Source organism: Eptesicus fuscus, chromosome 23 (assembly GCF_027574615.1).
Source record: "Eptesicus fuscus isolate TK198812 chromosome 23, DD_ASM_mEF_20220401, whole genome shotgun sequence".
NCBI classification, from domain to species: Eukaryota; Metazoa; Chordata; class Mammalia; order Chiroptera; family Vespertilionidae; genus Eptesicus; species Eptesicus fuscus.
The window spans coordinates 20,968,318-20,994,694 of record NC_072495.1 but is presented as its reverse complement, the minus strand read 5'-3'; the positions used below and the strand labels follow the sequence as shown (position 1 = coordinate 20,994,694).

Sequence of the window (26,377 nt, the reverse complement as noted above, 5' to 3'; positions counted from 1 at the left end):
TTCTCTTTTCATGAAAGCTTAATTCGGATTTCTACCGTCTCCAGCTATCCCATCCTATGTAATCACTTTCCCAGCTCACACTCCTCTGTAGGCCTACCATTACCTGGTACTACAGCTACTAAATGAGGCCTTTAAGACAGAAATTACTTTAAAGTTTGCAGCATACCCATACCCTGTCCCCCTGCAGTGCCAAGCACAGTTCCTTACAGAGAATATGCAATCAAAACAGAAGGTATTTGTCATAGCTAAAGATGTATATTTTAGTCTCTCTAAACCCTGACTTGTAGTTAACAAAATATTTTGGTTAACAAAATATTTTTCTGTAGAGATGAGGGGATGGAGTAATACAATGGCCATTTGTAACAAGGTTCTCTATAAAGTCTCCATCTTTGAATATTACTTTACATCTACTTTCATAAATCATAAACAATGCTTAGTTAGTAAAACTAAGTAATTTAAGGAAACTTTTAAAAATTCCTCTCCCAAGGACATGCTTTTATTGGCTTTAGAGAGAGAAGAGAGAGGGAGAAACAATGATGTGAAACATCGATTGGTTGCCTTCCAACCAGGGATCGAGCCCACAACATGGGTATGTGCCCCGACCGGGAGTCGAACCTGCAACCTTTGGTATATGAAACGACACTCCAACCAACTGAGCCACACTGGCCGGGTCCAGGGAACTATTTTTTTTTAAAAGCCAATTAGGTCGAGAGTTTTTTTGTTTTGTTTTTTACTCTAAAATCTAGTTAAGTGTTTAATTAAATATTTTTAAATACATTTTTAAAAATAGTTGTAAAGGCTGAGAGACAGAATAAAAACCAACTTCAGTGGAGCTTGAGATGGTACAGAAAGGGATAAATTTTATTTATCAATCAAAGACCTTTAAAAAGAGGAACAGCTTCATAAAACAAAAAAATGTAGATAGAAAAAATATACCCCAAGTACTTCCTAGAAAGGGTTCTAGAAACTTTGAACACTATTTCTAGATGCTTCTTAAAAAGAAAGCAATATTCAAAGTTCCAGGTCGCCTAAGGCCTTGATTCAGGTGGTCCAGACGTCTAGACCCTAAGTCACGGTCAGGGCCACGTTCCCCTAAGGCCCCATTTACCTCACAGGTGTGCTACGGAGGTTCACCCACAGAAAGGAAGTGCGCCCACAGGAACCTGCGTCTTCAGCTGAGGTGCAGGAGACGGAAAAAGACAGGCCGCTTCCTCCACTTCCCCTTTCCCACGCCTTTGCTTCATAAATAGAAACACCCTGCACGGAGCACCCAGCTTCCGGGAGGAGGATCCGGTGAACCAGCACCCGCAGGCAGACCCAGACGACGTGGATGCAGAGAGGACTACGGTCGCTGACGTGTCATCATCAGTCACCTTGAGCTTCAGGAAACACAGCAGTGTCCTCGGGACACGCCACCAAGGCCGCTCCTCCAGGCCTCCGACGCCGCCGAGGGAGGTCCTCCTAGGAGGGCTCGGTCCTGTGACCTTATTCATGACTCATTTGTAACAGAACCGTCCAGAGTGGGCCACTCGACCCTAATTCAAGTGCACAGTCCACACCGTGGCAGGGCACGTCTAGGCTACTGCTGAAGCAGGCTTCGCGAGATCAGCATCCTCATCACCTCGTTGCTGCCTGGAAGAGGGGGGAGTCAGGATGAAGGAGGGAGTAGCAGCAAAGTCGGCCTGAGAACTCGGCAGCGTCTGACCAGAGTGTCCATGCCTCGCTCAGGGTAGGCATGATGCAAACTACGATAGTTGCTTTTATCCCGGCAGGGGACCAAATCACCACAGACTTCTCTCCAAAGTACAGGGGAAGGTCAGAAAGTGAGGATTCAATTTACTTTCACAAAGACCTCTCCTGCCCTGGCCGGTGGGGCTCAGTTGGTTGCGCATCATCCCGTGCACTTGAAGGGGGGGTGCTGGTTTGATTCCAGGTCAGGCACGCGCCCAAGCTGTGGGCTGTCCCCAGTAGGGGGCATGCAGGAGGCGGCTGATGAATGTTCTCTCTCCCTCTCCCTTCCTCTCTCTAAAAATCAATAAACTATTCTTTAAATAAAGAAACCTCTCCTGATGGTCAAGTGCTTATATTAGGTAAAAGAAGAAGAAATGATAAATATAGTATAATTCTATTTTTTTTAATGTACCTATCAAAGCATAGAAAAAGACCAAAGGAGATATTTTTGGACTTACATAATTAATTCTAGATGTGGAAACCTAAGTGATTTTTTTTTTTTTTACTTATCCTATATTTTATAAATTTTCAACAATAAATACACAAATTTCTTTGGTAATCAGAACACTCAATTTTAAAAGAACAAACATTTTCCCTGACCCAGGGTGTGTGTGTGTGTATGTGTGTGTGTGTGTGTGTGTATGGATTGCTTCATTTTTACAATGGATTTTTAATGCAAAGAGAGATAGAAGCCCCTGTGAGGGACGAGTAATCACACAGCTCAAATAAAATCAAGTCTAAAATTCCTGATTTACGCAATAACAAAGCCCATGAGAGATAAAGATCAGTGCCGGGTTTTTCCACGAGTGGATGACGTGTGGCCTGATACAAAAGTGCCTGGCTTTTCCCACTTACTCTGAGGGGGTAAAGGCTGGGTTAAATGAAGGCAAACTTTCCTACACTCACAACGCTGGGTGAGAAAGGGATGGCAGGAGCAGAGGACCCTGCAGTAGAGGAGTAAGACTGAATCATTTGAGCGCTGAAATTGAGCTCACAAACACACATTGGGGTGAGGTGTGCGAGTGTGGTCCTCAGGCGAGCAGCAGCAGCCCCACCTGGAAACTTGCTACAGATACAAATTCTGGCCGCCCAAGACCCCGAGACAGAAACTCCGGGGGCGGGGCCAGCCACCTGCTCTCACAGCCCTCCAGGCGACTCTCAGGGGGGCTCAGGTCTGAGAAGGCGGCTCTGAAGCGAGGGGAGCCAGTGCTCAGAGGCCTCTGCTACGCCCATGAAACAGCCCCCCATTCTTCCGCTGAAAGCGGCTTAGACCAGCCGTTGCCCATGTGCTTTTCCTACAGTGTAACAACCCCGGGCACCTGCACCGGCTGGAGCAACAGGGACGGGACTTCAAGGCGTGTGCACTGGTGTGGAGCGTGAAGGCCATGCTCTGAGCGTGACTAACAGCTTACAGTGTAAGCCTTACTCATTTCCCACCAGAACATGTGATGACCAAGAGGATGCCCATATACTGATGACGATTTCACTGGAAAAAGCAGCAGCCATATTGACAGAAACGTCTTTTACCGTCTGGCTGGTCACCAGTCTGGAAAGGCAGTGGTGGTCACACTGGCTCCCATTTGACCTTTAAATCACTGTACAGAAGTCAAGGGATTCCTGAGGACCAAGTACTTACTTTACAACAGTCAAGAATAGTCGCTGCTAGAGTTTTCAAAGTGTTTTCTCATATATCATCAGCTTAAGCCTTCTCTAAAATTTACAAAGAACAAGACGAAAAGAGAAGTGACTCCCAGTGGCTGCCCTCTGGGGGCGGCACAGGCCCTCCCGGAGCAGGGCAGGAGGCGGCAGGCAGGAAGGTGCCGCCGCCAGGGCCTGGCTGGCGATCCTGTGAGCGCCCTGGAGGGAGAGAACCGCCTCTAGGAGGTTTACCTTCCAGGATCTGATGGACCCTGCAGTCCCGCATGTACTGCTGGACGGCATAGTCCTTCAGGTAGCCGTAGCCTCCGTGCATCTGCAAGGCCTGGTTGCAGATCTGCAGGGGGACACAGATTAGGCATCTTTAACTCAGGAAGCCGGAACCAGGGGCTGCTCTCTCCACCCCAGCCCGCAAGCTGCTGTGAGCTAATGTGAGAAAGAGAAGAACCACCTCCAGATGACCAGCCAAGCCGAAAAGGGCTCCACGCTCTGTGGTCAGAGACAAAGATGTCCACCTGCTGAACGTCAGTCCCCACCGGACAGGCAGAGCAGAGGCCCAGCTTCCTGGCTCGCAGGGAGGAGCCATCTGCAACCGCCCCGGCTGGGATTCTATGAAGCTAAGGTGCCATCTAGTGGCAACAACACAGCCTCAGTGTGGAATGGCCTTGCCCCTGACATTGTAAACACAGCACATGGGAGCAGGAGGCGCTGGGCTGCTCTGCACCTTCTTCCAAAGGCAGGTCTCAGCCAGCTCACAACCGAAGGGCAGGGACAGAGGAACCTGGGTGGCGGCCTGGACCAGGTGCAAAGCCAGCTGGGGCGCCCCTTGCAGGCCCTCCCGAGTTAACTCTTATCCCTAAGCCCCAAGGCGCTCGGTCCCTGCAGCATCCCAGGAGCTGACCGAGCAGCTGCTCCCGGGTCCCAGGAGAGCCGAGCGCATCATCACTTACGGCGAAACATTCGTCTGTAGCAAAGAGCTTGGCCATGGCGCACAGGGCCACCGCATCGTCCCGCTCCTCCTGCAGAGCCACCGCCGCGCTGCGGACCAGCAGCCGCGAGGCCACCAGCCTTGTGGCCATATCAGCCATTTTGAACTGCAGGTACTACGGCAAGAGGGGAGAAGAGAACCAGTCGAGCAGCCGGCTCCCAGCAGCACCTGATCCGGGGCCTCTGTAAGATCTCCAACGAGGCGCTTTTCCTAAGTGACTCGCAGCCTCAAAGCCTCCTGCCTCTCGCAGAGAAAATGCACTGCCTGAAGTTCAGTCCCCTGCACTGATATTATTGCCTCTGGCAAAAACTACTGACAGACAGAGAGCACAGGCTCCGGCTAAGACGGCAGAATTCCACACTCTCCCGGGGAACGTGGGCCACAGACCAGGTCTCGGGCCAGGACTGGGCAGTTACCTGGTTACTGGCCAGAAGCTCTCCAAACTGCTTCCGGACATTGAGGTGGTCTCGGGCGAGGATGACTGAAGCATGAGCAGCCCCGACGGAGCAAGAAGCTAGGAAGGAAAAGTGCAGACACTTGGACTCAGCCAGAGGGCAGTGCTGCCCGCCCCAGCCCGCTGCCCGCCCTGGCCCTTCCCTTCGAGTTCTCACCGACATTGATCCTCCCTCCATTCAGGCCTTTCATGGCAATATGGAAGCCCTGCCCCTCGCTCCCAATTCTGTTGGCCGCAGGGACAGCACAGTCTTCAAAGATCACGGCGCGGGTTGGCTGTGAGTTCCACCCCACCTGGCAAAAATCAGGGACTCCGTGGCTGCCCAGCCCCTCCCACTCAGGGCCGTGCCCGCTGCTGACAGAACCTGTGAAGTGCAGGTTCCCTTATCCTGAAATTAGACCCTTGAGAACTTAAAACGAAGAAAGTTCAGACTTACACATCTGGCAGATTTTTTTCTCAGCTAAACATTTTTTAACACACGAAAGCATCCATTTTCTAATGTCCACTCTCCCGAATTAACCTACTCAGAAGCATTTCTCACAATTTCCCTTAGGATTGGGCAGGACTGCTACCGTTTTTTGATGTCTCGATGTGACACTTTATAAAGAACATAGATAATATGAGAATTATTTGGGTGATTTGTTATACATGGAAGGACAATATTAGGATTGTTAACAATAGCTACACTTCTCCTCTTATGAGCTGAGTGTCCTACGAGGGTGGTGTGACTGGCACTCACTGTGCGGGCAACACCTAGTGAAGCGCTTAGCTGCAGAGCCAATGACGTGTGGGCACCGGCTCCCGAGAGCCAGTTAAGCACATGTCCTAACTCGGCTTCTGTGACATCACATCAGTGGCTTGACATCGGCCATGGTGGGAATATTTAAACCACAGAAACTGGCAAACCATGAGGGTTTTTTGGTTTTGGTTTTTCCTAGATAGCTGATTTGCCAGGACAACCTTGAATATGCCAGTCATAAGCCCAGAGAAAATTTTGAAGATCTAAGATCTAGTCCATGTCATGCAACTAACTAGCTAGCTGTATTCTTCATCTTTCGCCAAATCAACCTGGATTTTGTGTGGCCTCGCTATTCCCTTACATAAGGGAGTTGCACTGGAAAGCCAGCAAAGCCACTTTCTCTAAATAAAACCTTACTCAGATGTTTCATATAAATAAAGGCTCTCAGGACTTGACCCTTCATCTTCTCTTTGAGGTTTGAGATGCAGATTTTATTTTCTTTAAATGTTTTTATTGATTTCAGAGAGGAAGGGAGAGGGAGAGAGAGATAGAAACATCAATGATAAGAGAGAATCACTGATTGGCTGCATTCTGCACACCCCACACTGGTGGTTAAGCCCACAACCCAGGCATGTGTCCTGATTGGGTACTAAACCGTGACCTCCTGGTTCATAGGTCGATGCTCAACCACTGAGCCATGCCAGCTGGGCAATACAGATTTTAAAATGACACTATATAACATGTCCCAGTTCCCTTTTAGCTCTGAGAAAACTACTGCCTTCCCATCACCATCACTTCCTTATTTTAAAATTCAATAGCTCCCTTCCATTGGGGTGATAAACACTCCTCATCCCTTCACTTAGAGTGAAATGTAGCCCAGCCTTTCTCCCCAGCCTTCTCTGCTACACATCTCCTGTCAGTATCGCCCCCCAACCCCAGTCTGGTCTAAACGAAGCCTCTACGTCTCCCTGGTCACCTGGGCCAGCAGTGAGCCTGTTCTCCTTCAGACTCCTGTAATCTGACCACAGGTCAGATGCCTTCAGTACTGGCTTGCATTATCTGTGAACTTGTCTCCCCCTCCCCATCTAGGCCACAGACACATGAAGCGAGAACAGAAAGTTCTGATCAACAGTATCTCATGATGAAAGAACCAAAACTAACAGCTGCCACCTTGTAACCTCTGCCTCTAAGCCTTATGGGAACACCTCTTCCCCTATGCAGAGAGCGCGCTCCTAACCCCAGTGGAGCCCCTGGGAAGCTGCCCTCGGTGAGAAGAGATGATGGCCCCTCACCCTTCTGAGGGCCCCCAGCCCTGGACCACGACCGCTAGAGCCCGTTCCTTCTGTCTGTCTTGTCTTCTGTCCCACAGATTACCTTCATACTCTCTTCCAAGAGGTCTCACTTCCACCCCTCCCAGGGGAAAATGCATTTTTCTACTCAATTAAATCCAAGACAAGGCTAGCCTTCATTACGTTCCCATAAAGTCAATGCACAGTTGCTGGTGTAAAGCTCTTAGCTGTACAAGGTTTTAAATATGCCAAGTCCAAGCACGTGCTGGCAGGACAGAGGGCCACAGAGCAGGGAGGGGCAAAGGCCAGCGGCTCGGATGCCCAGAAGTCTATTTAGGGGTTATTTCATTACCTGACTTCTCCCCAAAGGTCCTAACCAGAACAGTACGTGTCACAGGCAGGTAACTGTGCCAGTCATCTGGCCTAACAAACCTGAATGGGCCTCACCTTAACTACCAGCCACAGTTACGTAATTACAGCTGTACTGTTCATGGCTTGGCGGTGAGCTTTCTTCATCCTATCCATGTCTTCCCAAAGCACCCAGGGGAATACTCTCCCTTTGACCCTGGCTGAAATACCCACAATCATCTCCAATGAGTTATACTTCGCTTTTACGGAAAGAAGAAAAGTGGCCCATCTACATCATTCCCGAGACTTCTAGTCAACTCCAGACCTTCCATACGTATGTATTCTTGGGATAACAGAAGCTGGATGAGAAATACAGGCCACCATGGCAAGAGGAGAGAAGACAGAGCAATCACTCACATTGAAGCTCAGGCAGCTGTGGACTGACGGGCCAACTGCCACTGTCACCGGCGGCCTAGAGTTGTGTTGACGATGCCTTATTCTGTGTTATGTTCCCGTCAAAGTCCTACTAGAAGCAACTGCCTCCAAGGCAAGTTGGAAAACATGAGAAGCTACTTCGTAGCGCAACAGAGCAGAGCGTAGTCTGGCAGGGGTGTCTCATAGCTTGAATCACTTGTCAATAGCCACTTACCTTTTTTTCCTTCTTGCCAAAGCTGAGGCCAGGGGTCCCCTTCTCCACAACTATGCACGAGATGCCTTTGGGGCCTGGTCCTCCCGTCCGGCACATGACCACATAGATGTCTGACTCCCCTCCACCACTGATGAAGGCCTGTGGGGTGGCAGGAGGTGTGCACAGGTATCAGGAACGCCGGGGTTCTCAGAGCCTGCCATCCGGGAAAACACCTGGGGGCCTCCCGACCATGGGACACTAAGACAAGCATGTCAAACTCGTGTAGCCGCAAGCCTCGTTTAATGCGGCCCGCCAGCGCGAGTTTGACATGCTTGCACTAAGAGGTACAGTGGCACAGATATAAGGGGCACAAAGAAACGGCACTGACTGGGAAAGCAGGGGTCTAGCTGATGAGACTATAAGAAGCATAGACAAAAACGAATGAAATAATCTGGAACCAATCAGAAGAGAGAGAAACAGGGAAGGGGAATAAAGGGAAAAGGGTCAGAGGCTCTCTTCCCAACATGTCAAAATCCTACGGGAATATCAACTCGCAGACAGCAAGGATCCAGGCGCTGTCAGCAAGGAGATGGGAACAATCTCAAGTTGTTCTGGAAGGAGAGCATGCTGGTACCTTGGAGCCATTGAGGATGTAATGATCTCCTTGCCGTTTAGCTGAGGTCAAAAGGGAGGCAGCATCGCTCCCACTTCCTAAGGCAGGGATCAGAGAGACAGCAGAGGGTGGGGGAGAAAGTCAGTGAAGTGAAGGGAGCTCCAGCTTGGTCCCATCTCCTAGGAAACCTTCCCTTACAAACAAACTCAGAGCTTGGTACTTTAAAATCCCGATGGCCAAAGGAACGCTCTGTACTGGGTAAAACTGCATAGACGTTCGGACTGTTTCTACCTTCCTCTCCTAGGTTAGAGTGAGCCGCCTAGAACAGCGGCCGCCAACCTGTCGGACCTCACGGGCCACCAGCGGTCCGCAGCCCACCGGTTGGCGACCGCTGTCCTAGAGAAACGGTGCCCTCAAGGCTCCTTAGTCTTGTACCATCAAGTCACGACAATCTGCTCCTCTTGGCAAGTACCGGGTTCTGTGTGTCAATGGGCTCAGGGGTGCTCAGTGACCGTACCTGAGGGACATCCCACCTGGAGAACGGCAAACCCACCTGGCTCCGTGAGGCAGTAGGAAGCAAACTTCTCCATGGTGCAGAGCGGGGGGCAAAACCGGTGCCTCTGTTCCTCATTGCCAAAGGTATCGATCATCCAGACACACATGCTGACAGGCACAGCAAGAAGAAGAGACATTCACGGAGATAAGGATGGAAAAGGACATTTGAGGGGGCAGGGGAGGGGGAAAGGGAACAAAGGCAGGAAGGCAGACAGAAGCAGAAGAGACAGTGAGAAGGGAAAAGTCACAATTGAGAAGATTCAACTTCGCCCTGGCTGGTTTGGCTCAGTGGCTAGAGCGTCGGCCTACGGACTGAAGGGTCCCAGGTTCGATTCCAGTTAAGGGCACATGCCCGGGTTGCAGGCTCGATCCCCAGTGGGGGGTGTGCAGGAGGCAGCCGATCGGTGATTCTCTCTCATCATTGATCTCTCTCTCTCTCTCTCTCTCTGCCTTCCTCTCTGAGATCAATAAAAATATATTTTAAAAAAAAAGTTTAAAAAAAAAAAAAAGACTCGACTTGAAAGGAAAGGCCTGGATTAGAAACCTATTCCTGGAACTCGTCTCACCCAGAGAGAACCAAGCCGACGTATTTCTCACTTGGATGTTCACGCTGCTTCTAATTAGGTTAACGGAGCTCCCTAAAGTTCACAGAGCTTAGGTACTTTCCCAAAGTCCTGGAGGTTTCCTCTTGGGGCTGAGGAACAGGGGAGCAGGGCCCTGATGGGTGCTTGGTCCCTCTCCACCTCGGCCGTGGGGGAAGGCAGGAGGCCTGACTCTCTGAGAACATACTAGATAACAGACTCGAGTCCAACAGGCAGCAGCAGACCTCCTGTGAAAGAAGAACTCTTAACAGTCTGGTTCTGAGAAGATAAACCTTTTCCCTGTTTATCGGAAACTTCCTAGTCAACCCAGGCGAGACTTCGCTGTGCTTTTCAATGCGGGCACTCACTTGTGGATGCTTATGTAGGCGGTGGTGCTGGTACAGCCCGTCGCCAAGGCTTCAAAGATGACAGAGGTATCGAGCCGGGACAGTCCAGACCCACCTACATCTGTTCGTACGTAGACCCCACCGAAGCCTAGCTGGGCTGCCTTCCGCATCACGTCCACGGGGAACAGTTCCTGTGTACGAGAGAGGGGGTCAGTAGTAAGTGATCCACGGATGGACTTTTCTTCAGAGGGCTCACTGAGGGGTTAGGATGTTTGAGTTTGGGAGGGCGGGGATTCTCTCCACTTAATATGCCCGTCTGTCATCTATGCCGGGGTATCAGTTAAAATGCCTTCTGTGAGAACCGGTTTTCCGGCGTTCAAGTTTCTTTCATTATCTACAACTGCCTTGGTTTCAGAAGTGGTCTGAATCTTTGCACAATATAAACTAAACAAAACAAAACAAAACAGGTATCTGCAGGATGAGGAGGATGCCTCGAGGAAAGGAATCACATCATTACCAGTACTCTCGCACGCAAGTGGAGATTAAACACCGAACACTTAAGACGACAAGCAGAGGAAGGAAAGGCAATTGTTGGAACATCGAGCCGCAAGGAAAACTCCTACCTTCTGGTCCCACTCTGCCATATGTGGAGCCATCTCCCGGGCTGCAAAGTCAAAGGCCACTTTCTGATATCCTTTCTGTTCCTCATTTAGTCCGATGGAAGCTGTGGGCAAGATTGCATGCATGCAGTTCCAGAACAGGGGTCCGGGAAGAGGACCGCTAATAAGGGTCACCAGGAAGCTGGGACGGTGGCCTTGCTATAGCATTTTCCATACACAGTCTTTCCCTTGACACCCAAAGACGGACATCACTCACCATCAACCAGTTCTGTTGAAATAGTGTCACCTTTCTCCTTCCTTTACTCCCAAGTGGATCAGCTGACTTTACTGACCTACCAGTTTATTCTTTCAATACTCACCTCTTCCTCCGCATAAATCCACATTGAAATCCTATCTAATAAAAGAATATTCAAATTGACCATCACTCCAAGACACAAGATGGCCACCCCCATGTGGTCCAAGATGGCTGCCCCCATGTGGACACAAGATGGCCGCTACAAGATGGCCTGCAGGGGAGGGCAGTTGTGGTCAGTCAGGGGTGACCAGGCCAGTAGAGGAGGCAGTTGGGGGGGACCAGGCCTGCAGGGGAGGACAATTGTGGGCAATCAGACCAGCAGGGAGGGCAGTTAGGGGTGACCAGGCTGGCAGGGGAGGGCAGTTAGGGGCAATCGGGCCAGTCGGGGAGCAGTTAGGCGTCGATCAGGCTGGCAGGGAGTGTTTAGGGGTGATCAGGCTGGCAGGCAGAAGCAGTTAGGGGCAATCAGGCAGAGGCAGGTGAGCGGTTGGGAGCCAGCAGTCCTGGATTGTGAGACGGATGTCCAACTGCCCGTTTAGGCACTAACGTCTTTTTTTTGTTTGTTTTTGTTAATCCTCACCTGAGGTTATTTTTCATTGGTTTTTAGGGAGAGTGGGAGAGAAAGAGGGAAAGACAGAAACATCAATGTGAGAAACACATTGACTGGTTGCCTCCTGCATGAGCCCCGACCAGGACCAGGGCCCGGGCTGGGGAGGAGACTGCAACCTAGGTATGTGCCCTTGACCGGAATCCAACTTGGAACCCTTCGGTCCGCAGGCCGACGCTCTGTCCACTGAGCCAAACCGGCTACGGCGGCACTGAAGTTGGGTTTTTTAAAGTCTGCATTGCCTTGCCAAACACGAAACATATTTTAGGTCTTTCTTCACTAGCCGGTTTATTTGCAAGCTCTGCTCTCCAATTCACTCCTCGCTCTCACTCTGCAGATTTTTAAAAAGTTGTGAAAAATACATAATGTTCATGTCATTAGGGGAACTGACTGGGTAAGAAAAACTTGTAAAGTAATGATATTGTACGTTGAATAGTCACTGTTTTAAGCAGGCAGATATAGGTATCTTCCTCCGGGAGGGAACCACCCCTGATGAACATCCAAGTGAGAAATATGTCGCCTTGGTTCTCTCTGGGTGAGACGAGTTCCAGGAATAGGTTTCCAATCCAGGCCTTTCCTTTGAGATCCACGGGCAGTTGGACATCCCTCGAGGGGTCCCAGATTGGAGAGGGTGCAGGCTGGGCTGAGGAATTTCGTGCACCGGGCCTCTTAGTAGTAATAATAAACACACACTGACCCTCAAATTACGGTAAACATATTTTTCCTTTAGGATGTCCTACCTGTTCTGTGCTAGTGTCCTGGGAAAACCCTGTCCTATCTATGTATACTGGTACCTGTCCGTAGCTGTCTATCTGCACCAATATTCACTTTAAAAAATCAATTGGGAAAGGAAAAGCTGTATACTTTGGCTAACGTTGCAAATAAGGACAAGGTCCTGAAATAAGGCCAGGCATTTGGCAAGTCTCGGACGCTCACTGAGACGTGCTGATGGGAGTGTTTCAGCGCTGAAAGCATGGCTAAGGCCTTACTGAATCTGTGTTCATCCCATGGACTGGGAATTCTCAGAACACTCTCTCTCCTAACTATCGGTGCTGTGCCTGAGTAATTCCTTCGCTTCTCGTTCTAAGATACTTAGAAGCTAAAGACAATGAATAACTGAGCAACGCCAACGGGAGAAGTTTCTCGAGAGCCTACACGCCATGTGGAAGACTGCAGCCCGTGTACTGCATCAGGGTGGTTCCCTCCCGGAGGAAGATACCTATATCTGCCTGCTTAAAACAGTGACTATTTAATGTACAATACCATTACTTTACAAGTTTTTCTTACCCAGTCAGTTCCCCTAATGACATGAACATTATGTATTTTTCACAACTTTTTAAAAATCTGCAGAGTGAGAGAGGGGAGTGAATTGGAGAGCAGAGCTTGCCAGTCAACCGGCTAGTGAAGAAAGATCTAAAATATGTTTCCTGTTTGGCAAGGCAATGCAGACTTTAAAAAACCGACTTCAGTGCTGCCCTAGCCGGTTTGGCTCAGTGGACAGAGCGTCGGCCTGCGGACCGAAGGGTTCCAAGTTGGATTCCGGTCAAGGGCACATACCTAGGTTGCAGTCTCCTCCCCAGCCCGGGCCCTGGTCCTGGTCGGGGCTCATGCTTCAAACACATGCGGCTCATGTTTCAAACACATCGATGTTTCTCTCTGTCTTTCCCTCTCTCTCCCACTCTCCCTAAAAACCAGTGAAAAATAACCGCAGGCGAGGATTAACAAAAACAAACAAACAAAAAAAGACGTTATTGCCTAACACCAATGCACAGCCCTTCCGGCAGGGAGCGTTTCAGGTGGCAGTGTTTCTCTGGGGCAGGAGGAAGCAGTCTGTCTGTCCCAGGCCTCTCATTAAATGGGAAACTCAGAAATGAGTCACTGTGAGGATTAAAGATTAACCCTCACAACCTTGAGAAGCCCAGAGCAGAAACCTATGGTAGGTGTTACTCGCAGGAACATCATTAGGGATAAAATCATGAATTCCCAACTGGGAGTCAGGTCACTTATCTGCACAGTCTTGCAGAAATGCCCTGTAGAGATCGCTTAAAGACCATTCCCCAAAGAGAACTTATTGACTGTCTACTGTGGAGCAGTGCTGGGATTACCAAGGTGAACATGGGCCACTCACACATACATGGCAACAGTGCAAACATCTCACTAGGTAAAGAGACGTGCTACAGAATTTCAGTCCCAGCAAGGGCTCCATAAACGCTTACAGTCATTATTGACAGAGTAAAACAAGTAGTTCGAGGAAAAAATAGACTTAAATGACAAGCTAAGTAAAAAAAATAGGGAATAGGTGTATGCAAGTCATATGTATAAGTAAATACAACATCGTCACATTTTTTAAGATGACCAAATAGTCGATGTTAGCTAAAGGGATGCTAACGAGAGTATTACTTGAGGGGGGAAAAAGTGGAAGAAGTAAATTAAAAGGCAAATTATACACATGAAAGCATGGTTACTAATGAAAAATACCTACAGTTCCAGAAAACACACACCATAAACATGAAACAAACACCTCGTGATGTTGGCTGGAGTTACTGGCAGAGTTCAAAAAGCCAGCACGCGCGCGCACACACACACACACACACACACTAAAATGGTAAAGCCAAGTGGAAAAAGAGTCCAAATGAGACGAGGAAAGCCATCACTGTGCAGCAACTGAAGTATAATAAGAAAGAGGTGAAAACACACAAAGAAAAGCTCCAAATAATATAAACCTTTAAATGCACCCACAGTACAGAATCAATGCTCTATTTGAGAATCCTGGTGTCCAAGGAATGTGCGGGAAGGTGCAGCACCGGACAAGGAATTAGCCATGTGAGCTCTGATTCTGAAATGATTAACCATGCGATGTCCATAAGTCAGGTGCAGCTTGAACCTCAGCTATCACAATGTAAAATGAGGGGCTCCACTAGACACGAAATAAATTCCCTCATTTGTAAAATGATAGTACCTGCAAAAGGAGGAAACTTTAGATAAATGCGTACTATATACTGAACTATTATAAAACCAGCTTTCTTCAAAATTATTTTTCACATTAAAATATGCAATGAGGAAAACAACCAAGATGGCGGCATAGGTGAACACCTATACTTGCTGCCTCTCACAACCACATCAAAACTACAACTAGCCGAAACCGGTTTGGCTCAGTGGATAGAGCGTCGGCCTGCGGACTCAAGGGTCCCAGGTTCGATTCCGGTCAAGGGCATGTACCTTGGTTGCGGGCACATCCCCAGTAGGGGGTGTGCAAGAGGCAGCTGATCGATGTTTCTCTCTCATCGATGTTTCTAACTCTCTATCCCTCTCTCTTCCTCTCTGTAAAAAATCAATAAAATATAAAAAAAAAAAAAAAAAAAAAAAAAACTACAACTAAAAGACAAAATGGATATCACCCAGAACCACGGGAAAGCTGGCTGACTGGAAGTTCTACAACTAGAAGGAAAGAGAAAAGCACACTGAGACTGGTAGGAGATGTGTAGATACGGAGGTGCACGTGAAACGGGCTGACAATTGGGCGCGCTGTTATTGTTTTCAATCGGGAGAGAGATACAAGCTCCCGACTGCTCTGAACTCCAGTTCTGGGTGAGACTCTGGGGACCCAGACTCATACGGGGAGAAACTGGACTGTCTGGCATCGGGTTGGAACACAAGGGAGGCTTTCTCTCAGAGGTGCTTGCAGTGATCATTGTTCCTGCACGGGGCCGTGGGACACAGAGACCCGGGGACATCTCCGGGGCAGGACTGACTGGCAGCCATTGCTGTTTGCTCCACCCTGGTGATTCCCCGAGACCCTGCCCCACCCAATTTACAACCCCACCCAAGCTGTGCACAGAGGCTTTTGCATAGGAATGGCCTGTCCTTTTGCAACCTAAAACCTAACAAACTGCAGCTGGGTCAGAGAGCTCCAAAGCTTGCAAAAGAAGGCCTAAGGCTCTGCAGCAGCAGCCTGCATTGCTTCACAGCTGGGCCTCATCTGGGCACTTCCAAACCCCAAACAAAGAGGAGGAATCTGCAGATCTTTCTGTAGCTCCTGCTGAGTGGCCTCAGGCAGTGTCTGACTTTGCACCTCCCTGGAGATCCAAGAGCCAGTGTACCCAGTGGTCAGTGTGAGACCATACCAGATTACAACTCTTCACATCCATAAGCGACACACTCAAGGGGCAGACTCAGTGAGCACCAAAGCCCCACTGAAACAAGTCCTGCCCCACAAGGGTGTCTCAAGCACAGCAGATCTCCCAATGTAGACACAGCTGGTCCTCACAGTCAATTGGCCTGGAGGTCAATTCCTCCCAGTGATACCAAAAGCAATCAAGGCTTAACTACAACAAGACTGTGCACCCAGCCCACAGAGGGGTGCACCAAGAGTGTCCACCTCAGGTAGCTGGGGAGGCTGAGCCACTGGGCCCTATAGGACACCTAGCACACAAAGCTACTCTACCAACACAGGGAAGCAGCGAAAATGCGGAGACAAAGAAACAGGTCACAAATGAAGAAATGGAGGAAAGCAAACGACTGAATAGAGTTCAAAACCACAGTTATAAGGTTACTCAAGAGTCTTCTAGAAACCTCTGAGAAATTTAGTGAGACCCTCAAGGATATGAAAAAGGACCAATTAGAAATTAAGCACACACTGACTGAAATAAAGAATAATATACAAAGATCCAACAGAAGACTAGAGGATTCCAAGAATTAAGTCAAAGATATGAAATATGAAGAAGCAAAACAAAACAAAGCAAAACAAAACAAAAAAACACCCAACTGGAAAAGCAAAAATAAAAAAAGAATCCAAAAATATAAAGATAGTGTAAGGAGCCTCTGGGACAACTTCAAGTATACCAACATCTGAATTATGGGGTACCAAAAGGAGAGAGAGCAAGATATTGAAAACCTATTTGAAGAAATAATGACAGAAAACTTCCCCCAACTGGTGAAAGAAATACTTACAAGTCCAGAAAGCACAAAGAACTCCAAACAAGAGTAATCCAAAGAGGACCACACTGAGACACATCATAATTAAAATGCCAAGGGCAAAAGACAAAGAGAGAATATTAAAAGCAGCAAGAGAAAAACAGTTACCTACAAGGGAGTACCCATACGACTGTCAGCTGATTTCTCAACAGAATCTATGCAGGCCAGAAGGGAGTGGCAAGAAATATTCAAAGTGATGAACAGCAAGAACCTACAACCAAGATTACTCTACCCAGCAAAGCTATCATTCAGAATCGAAGGTCAGATAAAGAGCTTCACAGACAAGAAAAAGCTAAAGGAGTTCATCATCACCAAACTAGTATTATATGAAATGCTTAAGGGTATTCTTTAAGAAGAGGAAGAAGAAGAAAAAGGGAAAGATAAAATTTATGAAAAACAAAGTGACAATACATATCTATCAACAAGTGAATCTAAAAATCAAGTGAATAAAAAATCTGATGAACAGAATAAACTGGTGAATAGAATCGAATCAGGGGCATAGAAAGGGAGTGGACTGACAATTCTCAGGGAGGAAGGGGATGTGGGGGGTGCGGGAAGAGACTGGACAAAAATCTTACACCTATGGATGAGGACAGTGTGGGGGGGTAAGGGCATGGGGTGGGGTGGGAACCAGGTGGAGGGGAGCTATGGGGGGGAAAAAGAGGAACAACTGTAATAATCTGAACAATAAAGATTCATTAATAATTTTTTTAAAAATGCAATGAAACAATGAGAAACATTTTTTGATCACTTCCATTAATTTGATATTTTAACATGCAGGATGATATATTGAAGCGACAACTTCCTCTTATTTTACCATTTAAAAAAGACAATTTCCTTTAAAAATGTGAAAAAGCACCACATTGGCTGAAGCTATACCACAAGGTTCTGGAAATCTCCATATTTAACCTATTTGTTGACAGAACTACTCCCTGTCCCCTCTGGCAAGGTAATCCTGTTTAACAAGTTCAAGTGCTAGACCAGGGCCAGCCGCACCTTGTGAAGGTGGTTTAGAACACTGAGAGGAAAACAGTATCCTATACCTTAGTGTACTTTCTACATCTAAGCGTCCATCTAAAGCCGTGGTCGGCAAACTGCGGCTCAAGAGCCACATGCGGCTCTCTGGCCCCTTGAGGGTGGCTCTTCCACAAAATACCACGGCCTGGGCGAGTCTGTTTTGAAGAAGTGGCGTTAGAAGAAGTTTAAGTTTAAAAAATTTGGCTCTCCAAAGAAATTTCAATCGTTGTCCTGTTGATATTTGGCTCTGTTGACTGATGAGTTTGCCAACCACTGGTCTAAAGGATTCACAGGCTCTCCTGCTGTAAAGAAAAGTGTCACTTATTTAAAATTTAAAAATGTATGTTTCAGAAGAAAAAAAGTAGTTCGGTGCTTGACAGAAGCACAGAGTGGCTAGGTGCTCCTGTCAGCTGGGTCCTCACCCTCCCTGTTATTCACACCTGTGCTACCTGCCTGACCCCCCCCACTGAAGACATTCAGCTCTGTAAACTCTGATAGTTTCCCATTTGCAATACTCCCTTTTCTTTGAGGAATTTCAAGAGTAAATGTGTTTTCTAGCGATAGATGTAGTTATAAAGTCTGATTAGCAAATCTTGTATTACCTAGAGCTTTTGTTCCTCTATTACCACCAGCACCAGACTTTTTACATTCTTACTGCCTCTATGACTTACTAGAGGCCCGGTGCACGAAATTCATGCATTGGGGGGGGGGCGTGGAGGAGAGGGTCCCCCTCAGCCCAGCCTACACCCTTTCCAATCCAGGACCCCTCAGGGGATGTCCGACTCACAATCCAGGACCACTGGCTCCTAACTGCTCACCTGCCTGCCCTGCCTGATCACCCCTAACTGCCCTCCTGCTGACCTGGTTGCCCCTTACTGACACACACACACACACACACACACACACACAAACCAACCCACACCCCACCCCCCCCACCCCCCACCAGCCTGGTCACCCTTAACAGCCCTCTGCTGACCTGGTTGCCCCTTACTGCCCCACTCTACCAGCCTGGTCGCCCCTTAACTGCCCCTGCTGCTGGCCTGGTTGCCCATGCAGCCTGTTTGGTCGTCGGTTTGGTTGTTTCGGTTGCAATGGTCAATTAGGCTTTTATATATATATAGATTGTCATGATTTTTTTTTTAAAAACCACCACCAAAATCACGGGTTTCAACACCCATTCCTTATCTAAACGCTGGAATAATAACAGAGGTTGTGAGGGTAAATGTAAGGCCCTTAGCTATTGCACTTATTTCATAAGTGAACTTATGAAACATATCAAGGGGTTAACAGAAACTAAGCTTAAGGATGGTCTGAACAATAAAGGAACGGCATTAGCGGCCAGGAGTAATCTGTGTTAGCTGCCAAGTACTTTCACATCTTGATCTAGCTTCAGAGGGCCCCACGTGGTAGGAAGACACTGTTTCAGCCAAGAATCTCCATATGCCTCTAGAGCAGCGATTTTCAACCTTTTTCATCTCATGGCACAGAAACTAACTACTAAAACTCTGCCGCACTGGATTCATTCACACCAACACCAGACGGCTATGGTTGTGTTGGCTGTTATCACTTTTTTTTTTTAAATCTGGCAATCTAAGGAAAAGCAGGTCAATGCCGGTGACTAAATAGCCCAGGTACTGCATGTTTTAAACATTCCCGTGGCACCCGGTGGAAAATCGCTGCTCTAGGCGGTGCGGTGGGCGGCGAAAAGGACGGGGCTCCGGAACCCGTGAGGCCTGGACCACACGGTTCAGAGCCGGCTCCGAGGAGGGGAGTGGGGAGGTAGGGGGGGTGCGGAAACAGCAGGTGAGGCCGAGGGGCGCAACAGGCTGACTGAGGTCCGACAGCGCGAAGTCCGCTCGGAGGCCACCCAGGTGGATCGGACAGGGTGACCGCCATGGGTGACAGGCAGCAGCGGGCGCCGGTCTGGGGTGACCGCGGCGCCGACCTCCCGGGGCAATAGCGCGCTCCGCGGGCGCGGAGACCACGGCCCCAGCCCGGGTCCCGGACACCTGTTCCCCAGGGGGAGCCTTACGATCGATGCAGGAGACCAGGCTCCGGTGGCCGCGCTCGGCGGGAGCCCGGGCACCGCCGCGAGGGCAGCAGAGCCGCGCTCCAAGTCGCAGGCCGCTGCTCCGCCACATCGCTCCGCTCCCAGCTCCGGCCAGGGCCCGAGAACTCCTGACCTAGGCGGGCCCTCCCCACCCAACCCCGCGGCTGCGGCCCCATTCCCGGCCACGGCCCTGCCCCGCACGCTGGGGGCCGTGGTGCACTCTGGGAGTTGTAGTGCACTCTGGGAGCACCCGCTCTCCCGGCGGCCCCTGCGATCCGGGCTCAGGCGAGGCTGCGTCAGGAACAGGGACTACAACTCCCAGAGATCCCCGCGGCCTGGGGGCCGGAGGGATGCGCGTCGAAAGGCTTGTCTGCGGATTAGTGTGTAGGGTTCTAGATAGAGTGGCGAACGAATGAGCAAGGGGTCCAAGGAAAATTGGAGAAGAGTTTAAGGGTTAGGTTAAAAGAGATGGAAAGTGGGGGTGTAGATAATTGGAGGAGGATTTGAAGGGTGGGAACCCAGTCTGTTCTTGGCTAAGGAGCCTCAGGGCGGAAACCCTCTTTAAATTTCATTTTCTCCATCTTGCTCGGCGCACGTCTAGGGCTGGTGCAGAGCTGCCTCTTGTGACTCGTAGATTCCAGAATCTTCCGCTCTTGAGCCCAGTGCAGGGAGACCATGCCGAGACCCAGGAAGAGGCTGTATGGGACTGCTGGGCAAGGTGAGCTTGCACCCAGGCTGCAAAAAGACGGCCTCCCTGAGAACGTTTCTCTGTTTAATACTGTTCACTTCCACTTTCTGCTCGTGGGGAGAGTCCTCTGTGGCCCTCCGCCTTCTTTACCTCCTGCCAAGCTTATACCCAGAGCCCCTTCTGCTTGTTTGGTAAGCACACACAATAGTTGATACAGGGTGGCGTGTACTAAGGTCAGTAATGTAGTTCCTGCCCTGGCCAGTGTGGCTCAGTTGGTTGGAGCATCGCCCTGTACACTGAAACGTTTGCAGGTTTGATTGCGTCTTGGCACATACCCAGGCTGGGGGGAGAAGGGGGGCGATGGGATGCCGGTGGGAGGCAACCCATGGATGTTTCCCTCCCTCCCTTCCTCTCTCTAAAAATCAATGAAAACATAACCTCCGTGAGAGTTTAAAGAAAAAAAAGAATATAGTTCCTGCTCTCAGAGATCGCAGACAAGTGAAAGGGTCCAGGAAACTGGATTGCTAGGTGTGAGAGAGCAGGGAGGAATCACCGGGAAGTCCTTGGAGAAGGAAGTGGAATTTGAGACTAGCCTTAAAGAATGGGAAGGCTTTCCCCAGGCAAAGAAAACAAGGTGTCCTTTTTATATTCATAAGGATAAGTGGCATTCTGAGTACGTAGATGAATAGCAGGAACAAAACAAGGTAGAGAAAGTACCTCTTTGGGGGCATGGCAGTGCTATTGAACAACACATGGGTGTTTAGGGTGCCCGTTAACTCTGAAGGGACCACTAGGAACCAGGCTAGGAATGCTCAGAGCATTAGACATCCACAAGTGATGTTTAGGGATGATTGACAAGAGGAGCTTTGACGTGATTCAGAGGCTGTGAATCGAGTGTCATAAAGTGTGGATTCAGAAAGACCAGATTGATTACTGGTCTTTGTAATCTGGGCTATATTTTCCAGATGCATAAATCATCCCATAGAATATATAGATTAACTGAATTACAATTAGGGTAACAGAGCTTAGGGACTGTCATGTAGTAAGAATGTCACAACTGTTAGCTACCGAGTGCCTACTATGTCCCAGGCACATTTTCTCCAATTCTCTTCGGATGAAAGCCAGTCCTTATCATGTCTACAAAGTCCAGAATGAGTTGTTTCTTCCAACTTCTCTTGACAACCCTCAAGGAGCAAAAAAGAGCAGGCCACGAAAGCACACTGATCAAGCAGGAAAGAAGTATGAGATGATGATAATTAGCGCTAATATTTATTTTAATGCCAGGCACTGTCTAAGGCCCTTGTTTCTATTATATAATTTTTCAGAACAAGTCCATGAAATAGGGTCTTACTTTTCCTCATGGGAGAGGATAGCTTCAGCAAAGACGCAGAATGAGGGAAGGAAAAACACCGATTTACAAGGGGTGGGGAACCTTTTTTCTGCCAAGGGCTATTTGGATATTTAGAACATCATTCACAGGCCATACACAATTACCAACTTGAAAATTAGCCTGCTATATTTGTTCAAACATTTAATTAACTCACCCCTAATGCCTTGGCAGGGCCAGACCAAATGATTTCTCAGGCCTTATGTGGCCCAAGGGCCGGATGTCCCCCACCCCTGACTTAATTAATGTATGCCCTAGTACTCTGCTAGGACCCTTCATTGTAAGCCACAACCATGTAAGGTATTCTTATCCCATTGAATGGATGTCCCAAAGATATCCTGTGAGGTAGGCACTCTTCTTCCATTTTTGTAGATAAGAAATACGTTCAGCAGTTAAGCTGCCGCTGCTGGTAACAGAGAGATCCAGGATTTGAATCCAGTCTGACTCCCAAAGGCTGTGCTTTTGCCACAATGGAACCTTGCCTCTCAGCAGTCATGACAGCTCTCTTCTTGCTTCTCCGCTGGCAGACAAGCAGGGACCGGCAGGAAAGCGTACCAAGACTAAGAACCCTGGTGAGGCCCCAACTACAGTGGAGAGATCCAGCCCTCAGGAGACTTCAGCCCTTAAAAAACGTGGGAACAGTGTAAGCAGCTACTGGCTGATGAAGTCAGAGCCAGAAAGCCGCCTAGAGAAAGGTGTGGATGTGAAGGTGAGACCATGTCCCTGGCTCCAATCCCGTCAAGCTCTTCGTATTTTATTTATTTATTTACTTATTTATTTATTATTTTTAATAAGAAATGAACATGGGACACCACAGGGTTCCATTACCAACTTCTTATCTTTGAAGGGCAGGGAACAGGTAATAAGGAATAAAATCAGCAGGACTTGCTACCATCCACTGACTTTTTGGGTGAATCCTCTAACTAGGGCAGGGATGGCAAACTTTTCTGTCAAGGGCCAGACAGCCAATACCCTAAGGCGCTCTGGTCTTCTAGCTGCTCTTGCAACTCCGCTGTTGCAAGAACGTGGCATAGACATGAAGGTAAACAAATGATGTGGCTGTGTTCCAGTGAAACTGCATTTACAACATCAGGCTTGGAGCTAGATTTGACCTGAAGGCTGTAGTTTGCCAACCTGATAACCTTTCTCTTGCCACCTGTCATGTTCTAGCATTATCTCACACTAATCCAGGGAATTAATGTAAAGCAATTTCAAAATAGCCCAGAGGAAACAGAATTAGATATAGATAACATTTTAATATGTCAAATGCAAATAACCAGATTACTTGATGCTCTGGATCATCCATTTAACTAATCCTCTTAATTAGCGAGGTTCAAGTCACACAAAGCTCACTTAATATTCGCCCACTACAGGTGCCTCTCTCGAGCTATTTCCTGGTTAACTGCATACTCCCGCTGTAGCTGGAGCACCCGCAATGTATGGGAGGGAGTGGTCAGCTTCCCTGTATTCTTGCCAATTGGCCCAGGATTATTTAATGAGCGGCTTTCTTTCCTGTTGCCTAGTTCAGCATTGAGGATCTCAAAGCGCAGCCCAAGCAGACAACATGTTGGGATGGCGTTCGCAACTATCAGGTAAAAGCAGGACCCTGAGGCCTGGAGTGGGAGGAACGCCTGCCTCCTTCTTAGGCCTTATTCGGAAGCAGAATCTCAGCCAAGGTTGCATTTCCCCAGAACCCAAGCCTAAAAACGTCCTCAAAAATAATTACTCGGATTGCATGCACCTTACAAATGGTGTGTGTTTTAGCCAGCGTCCCGATACAAGTCTGGGTATCTTGGCAAAGGCAAGAACTGAACTGGGGGGATGCCCTGACTGGGTGGCTCAGTTGGTTGGAATGTCGTCCCGCACACCAGAAGGTTGTGGATTCGATTCCCAGTCGGGGCGCATACCTAGGTTGTGGGTTGGATGGCCAGTCAAGGCATGTAAAGGAGGCAACAGATCAATGTTTCTCTTTGTCGCTCCTTTTCTTCTCTCTAAGCATACCCTCTGGGGAGGATTAAGAAAAAATCGAATTTGGGGAAACTGCAGTAAAGGAAAACTCACCTAATAAAAGCAGACCGGAGTTCTGCTCACACGAGCGTCTCCCAGCGGGCGGGGAGGGTAGTTCTTGTTTCTGCTTCCCTGGGGCAGGCCCGGAACTTCCTGAGAGCCATGAAGCTGGGGCAGGAAGCCTTCTTCTACCACAGTAACTGCAAAGAGCCAGGCATCGCAGGACTTGTGAAGGTGAGCCGCACAGGCTTGGGTCTGCATCCCTCCCCCCTCAGGAGCACCTGCTCAGGTAGACAGATTCAAAGGGTTCTAGCTTCAATAGGTAGCGGGGAAAAAAGTCCTCCTCCCATCCCTGCCCTCACAGGAATATGGGAAACTGCCCTGGCCCTGTCATGTGACCAGGACTAGGCCAAAGATAGGCCTTCATCTCAGGTCCTAGACGTCTCTCTGTTTCTACACCTTGGTCTCTTCACTCAAAAACAAGCCTGATGGCCCTAACTGGCTTGGCTCAGTGGATAGAGCGTCGGCCTGTGGAGTGAAGGGTCCCAGGTTCGATTCCGGTCAAGGTCATGTACCTTGGTTGTGGGCACATCCCCAGTAGGGGGTGTGCAGGAGGCAGCTGATCGATGTTTCTCTCTCATCGATGTTTCTAACTCTCTATCCCTCTCCCTTCTTCTCTGTAAAAAAAAAAAAAAAAATCAATAAAATATATATATTTTTTAAAACACAAAAAAACAAGCCTGATGGTAGCTCTTCTGAGCCAGGCGTTATCAGGATAAAATTATTAACCAACAATAACCTTGAATATTTGGTTTTAGAACATCCTTTTAAGATTTTTGTCAAGATGGGGTTGACATCCTGTTTGCCTTAGACCGTGTATTATTTCCAGATATTGGAGCCCGCATTGGCTCTAAAGCAAGGCAGATGGGGTAAGAATGTGCAGGGCCAGAAATGAACATTGGACTTGAGTTAAAGAATTGCCAGCTCTGACTGGTTTGGCTCAGTGGATAGAGCGTCAGCCTTCGGACTGAGGGGTCCTGGGTTCGATTCCGGTCAGGGGCATGTACCTTGGTTGCGGGCACATCCCCAGTAGGGGGTGTGCAGGAGGCAGCTGATCGATGTTTCTCTCTCATCGATGTTCCTGACTCTCTATCCCTCTCTCTTCCTCTCTGTAAAAAAAATCAATAAAATATATTTTTAAAAAAAACAAGAATTGCCATGGAGCCGACTATACAGGCAAGTGATTGGAGACTTGGTTTTGGTTTCAGATTGTGAAGGAGGCTTACCCAGACCACACACAGTTTGAGAAAAGCAGCCCCCATTATGATCCATCCAGCAGGAAAGACAACCCCAAATGGTCCATGGTAAAGACGATTTTTCCTATTTCATGAGGGGAAGGATGGACAAAGAGGGAGGAAGGAGGTTGGGGGAAGAGGGGGGGGTGTTTGTGACAGGTTACAGAGCTCAGCTTGGACTCCTCGGACGGGGTTACCCCGACTTTGGAGAACAGAACACCTGCAAGCAGCTAACACAGCGGACAACGTGCAGCAGCATCCCACGCATTTGTCGTGCAGGTGGATGTCCAGTTCGTGCGGATGATGAAGCGCTTCATCCCCCTGGCTGAGCTCCGAACCCATCACCAAGCTCACAAAGCCTCTGGTGGGCCCTTACAGCACATGGCCCTCTTCACTCTGCAGAGGCTCTCAGTTCAGCCCCTGACCCGAGGTACGACGGGTCCTGTCCTCTGTCACCCGCACACCGGAGTGGCGCCGGCAGCTCCCATTTGCTAACTGATCAGACTGGGGCACAGTCCTTACCCTGCGTCCGTCCTCGCCTTTCCTGTCCCTGCGGGAGGACGTATGCCCTGAGTCGCCCGTCACTGTGCACTCGGGGCCCAGCAGTGCTGGGCACACAGGGAAGCACTCCATAAGTGGTTTTTGACTAGCACGAGCGATGCTCAGCTTAACTTCCCCGTTCAAGAGGAGACCCAAGAACTAATTCTTCCTTTCCTTTCCCCCTTTGGTAGAGGAGTTCGATTTTATTCTGAGCCTGGAGGAAAAGGAACCGAGTTAGCCGAGATACCTGCTGGAATGGGCAAGACATGACTCCGACGACAACAGGGTGTGAGGAGGCTTGTTAGGCTCATCTGAGGTTGTTTGTGTACATCGGTGGGTTTTCTGTACTTTTCTCAATAAAACGCTAACGTCAGAGCTGGAAAGTGTTTCTTTTCCAGCAGCACCGGGTAGTGGGATACGCCACTGCAGGACTTTCATCTCCGGCTGGCTGTTTACCCCTTGGCAAATGCAGGGCTGTCTCTGTCATCTTCCTTCACAAGCAAATACCAGGGTGTGGGGCTCTGTCTGTTAACACCCCCTGAAATGAACTTTTGTCATATATATATAAATATATATATATATATATATATATATATGTTTTTATTTTAGAGAGAGGGATATCATATAATTTTATATATATTGATTTTATCCCTCTGCAGAGATAGAAACATCAATTGGCTGCCTCCTGCATGCCCCCCCCGCCCCTGGGGATCGAGCCTGCAACCCAGGCATGTGCCCTGATGGGGAATCGGACCTGCAACCTCTTGGTGCATGGGAAGCCTCTTTGCTGAGCCACACTGGCCCGGTGAACTTCCTGTCTTTTTACTAGCCCTGGAGTCATGTAGGCTCCACAGGGGTTTAAACCATCAGGGGCTGCAGGACAAGTTGCTAGATGGAAGTACACGGGGCTTCCTTTCTCAGTCGCGTGCTGGTCTGGAACAGGTATTAGGAAAGCGCCCATCACTGTT

At 48.8% G+C, this 26,377-nt stretch overlaps 2 protein-coding genes across 4 annotated transcripts; one reads left to right on the top strand and one right to left on the bottom strand.

Moving 5' to 3' along the window:
• Positions 1 to 834: 834 nt before the first annotated feature.
• ACAD8 (acyl-CoA dehydrogenase family member 8) lies at positions 835 to 19,667 on the bottom strand. 2 transcript variants are annotated; one of them, XM_054712682.1, is made up of 12 exons: positions 19,475 to 19,539; positions 17,469 to 17,744; positions 10,553 to 10,653; positions 9,951 to 10,120; positions 9,000 to 9,109; positions 8,468 to 8,544; positions 7,855 to 7,992; positions 4,987 to 5,122; positions 4,792 to 4,889; positions 4,338 to 4,490; positions 3,622 to 3,724; positions 835 to 1,632 (listed from the first exon to the last, which is right to left on the bottom strand). In XM_054712682.1, exons 3-12 carry the CDS (start codon positions 10,583 to 10,585, stop codon positions 1,580 to 1,582), a joined length of 1,071 nt encoding a protein of 356 aa, XP_054568657.1. In that variant the 5' UTR covers positions 10,586 to 10,653; positions 17,469 to 17,744; positions 19,475 to 19,539; the 3' UTR covers positions 835 to 1,579. The 2 variants fall into 2 exon arrangements, with proteins under 2 accessions (XP_054568657.1, XP_008141070.2); XM_008142848.3 differs by lacking the exon at positions 17,469 to 17,744 and having other exon boundaries at positions 19,475 to 19,667.
• A 130-nt stretch (positions 19,668 to 19,797) lies between these two features.
• On the top strand, positions 19,798 to 25,782 carry THYN1 (thymocyte nuclear protein 1). 2 transcript variants are annotated; one of them, XM_054712757.1, is made up of 8 exons: positions 19,798 to 19,876; positions 20,094 to 20,210; positions 22,095 to 22,276; positions 23,091 to 23,159; positions 23,716 to 23,808; positions 24,843 to 24,938; positions 25,149 to 25,299; positions 25,601 to 25,782. In XM_054712757.1, the coding sequence occupies exons 2-8, from the start codon at positions 20,168 to 20,170 to the stop codon at positions 25,645 to 25,647; spliced, it is 681 nt and encodes a 226-aa protein (XP_054568732.1). In that variant the 5' UTR covers positions 19,798 to 19,876; positions 20,094 to 20,167; the 3' UTR covers positions 25,648 to 25,782. The 2 variants fall into 2 exon arrangements, with proteins under 2 accessions (XP_054568732.1, XP_054568731.1); XM_054712756.1 differs by having other exon boundaries at positions 19,798 to 19,945.
• Positions 25,783 to 26,377: the final 595 nt, after the last annotated feature.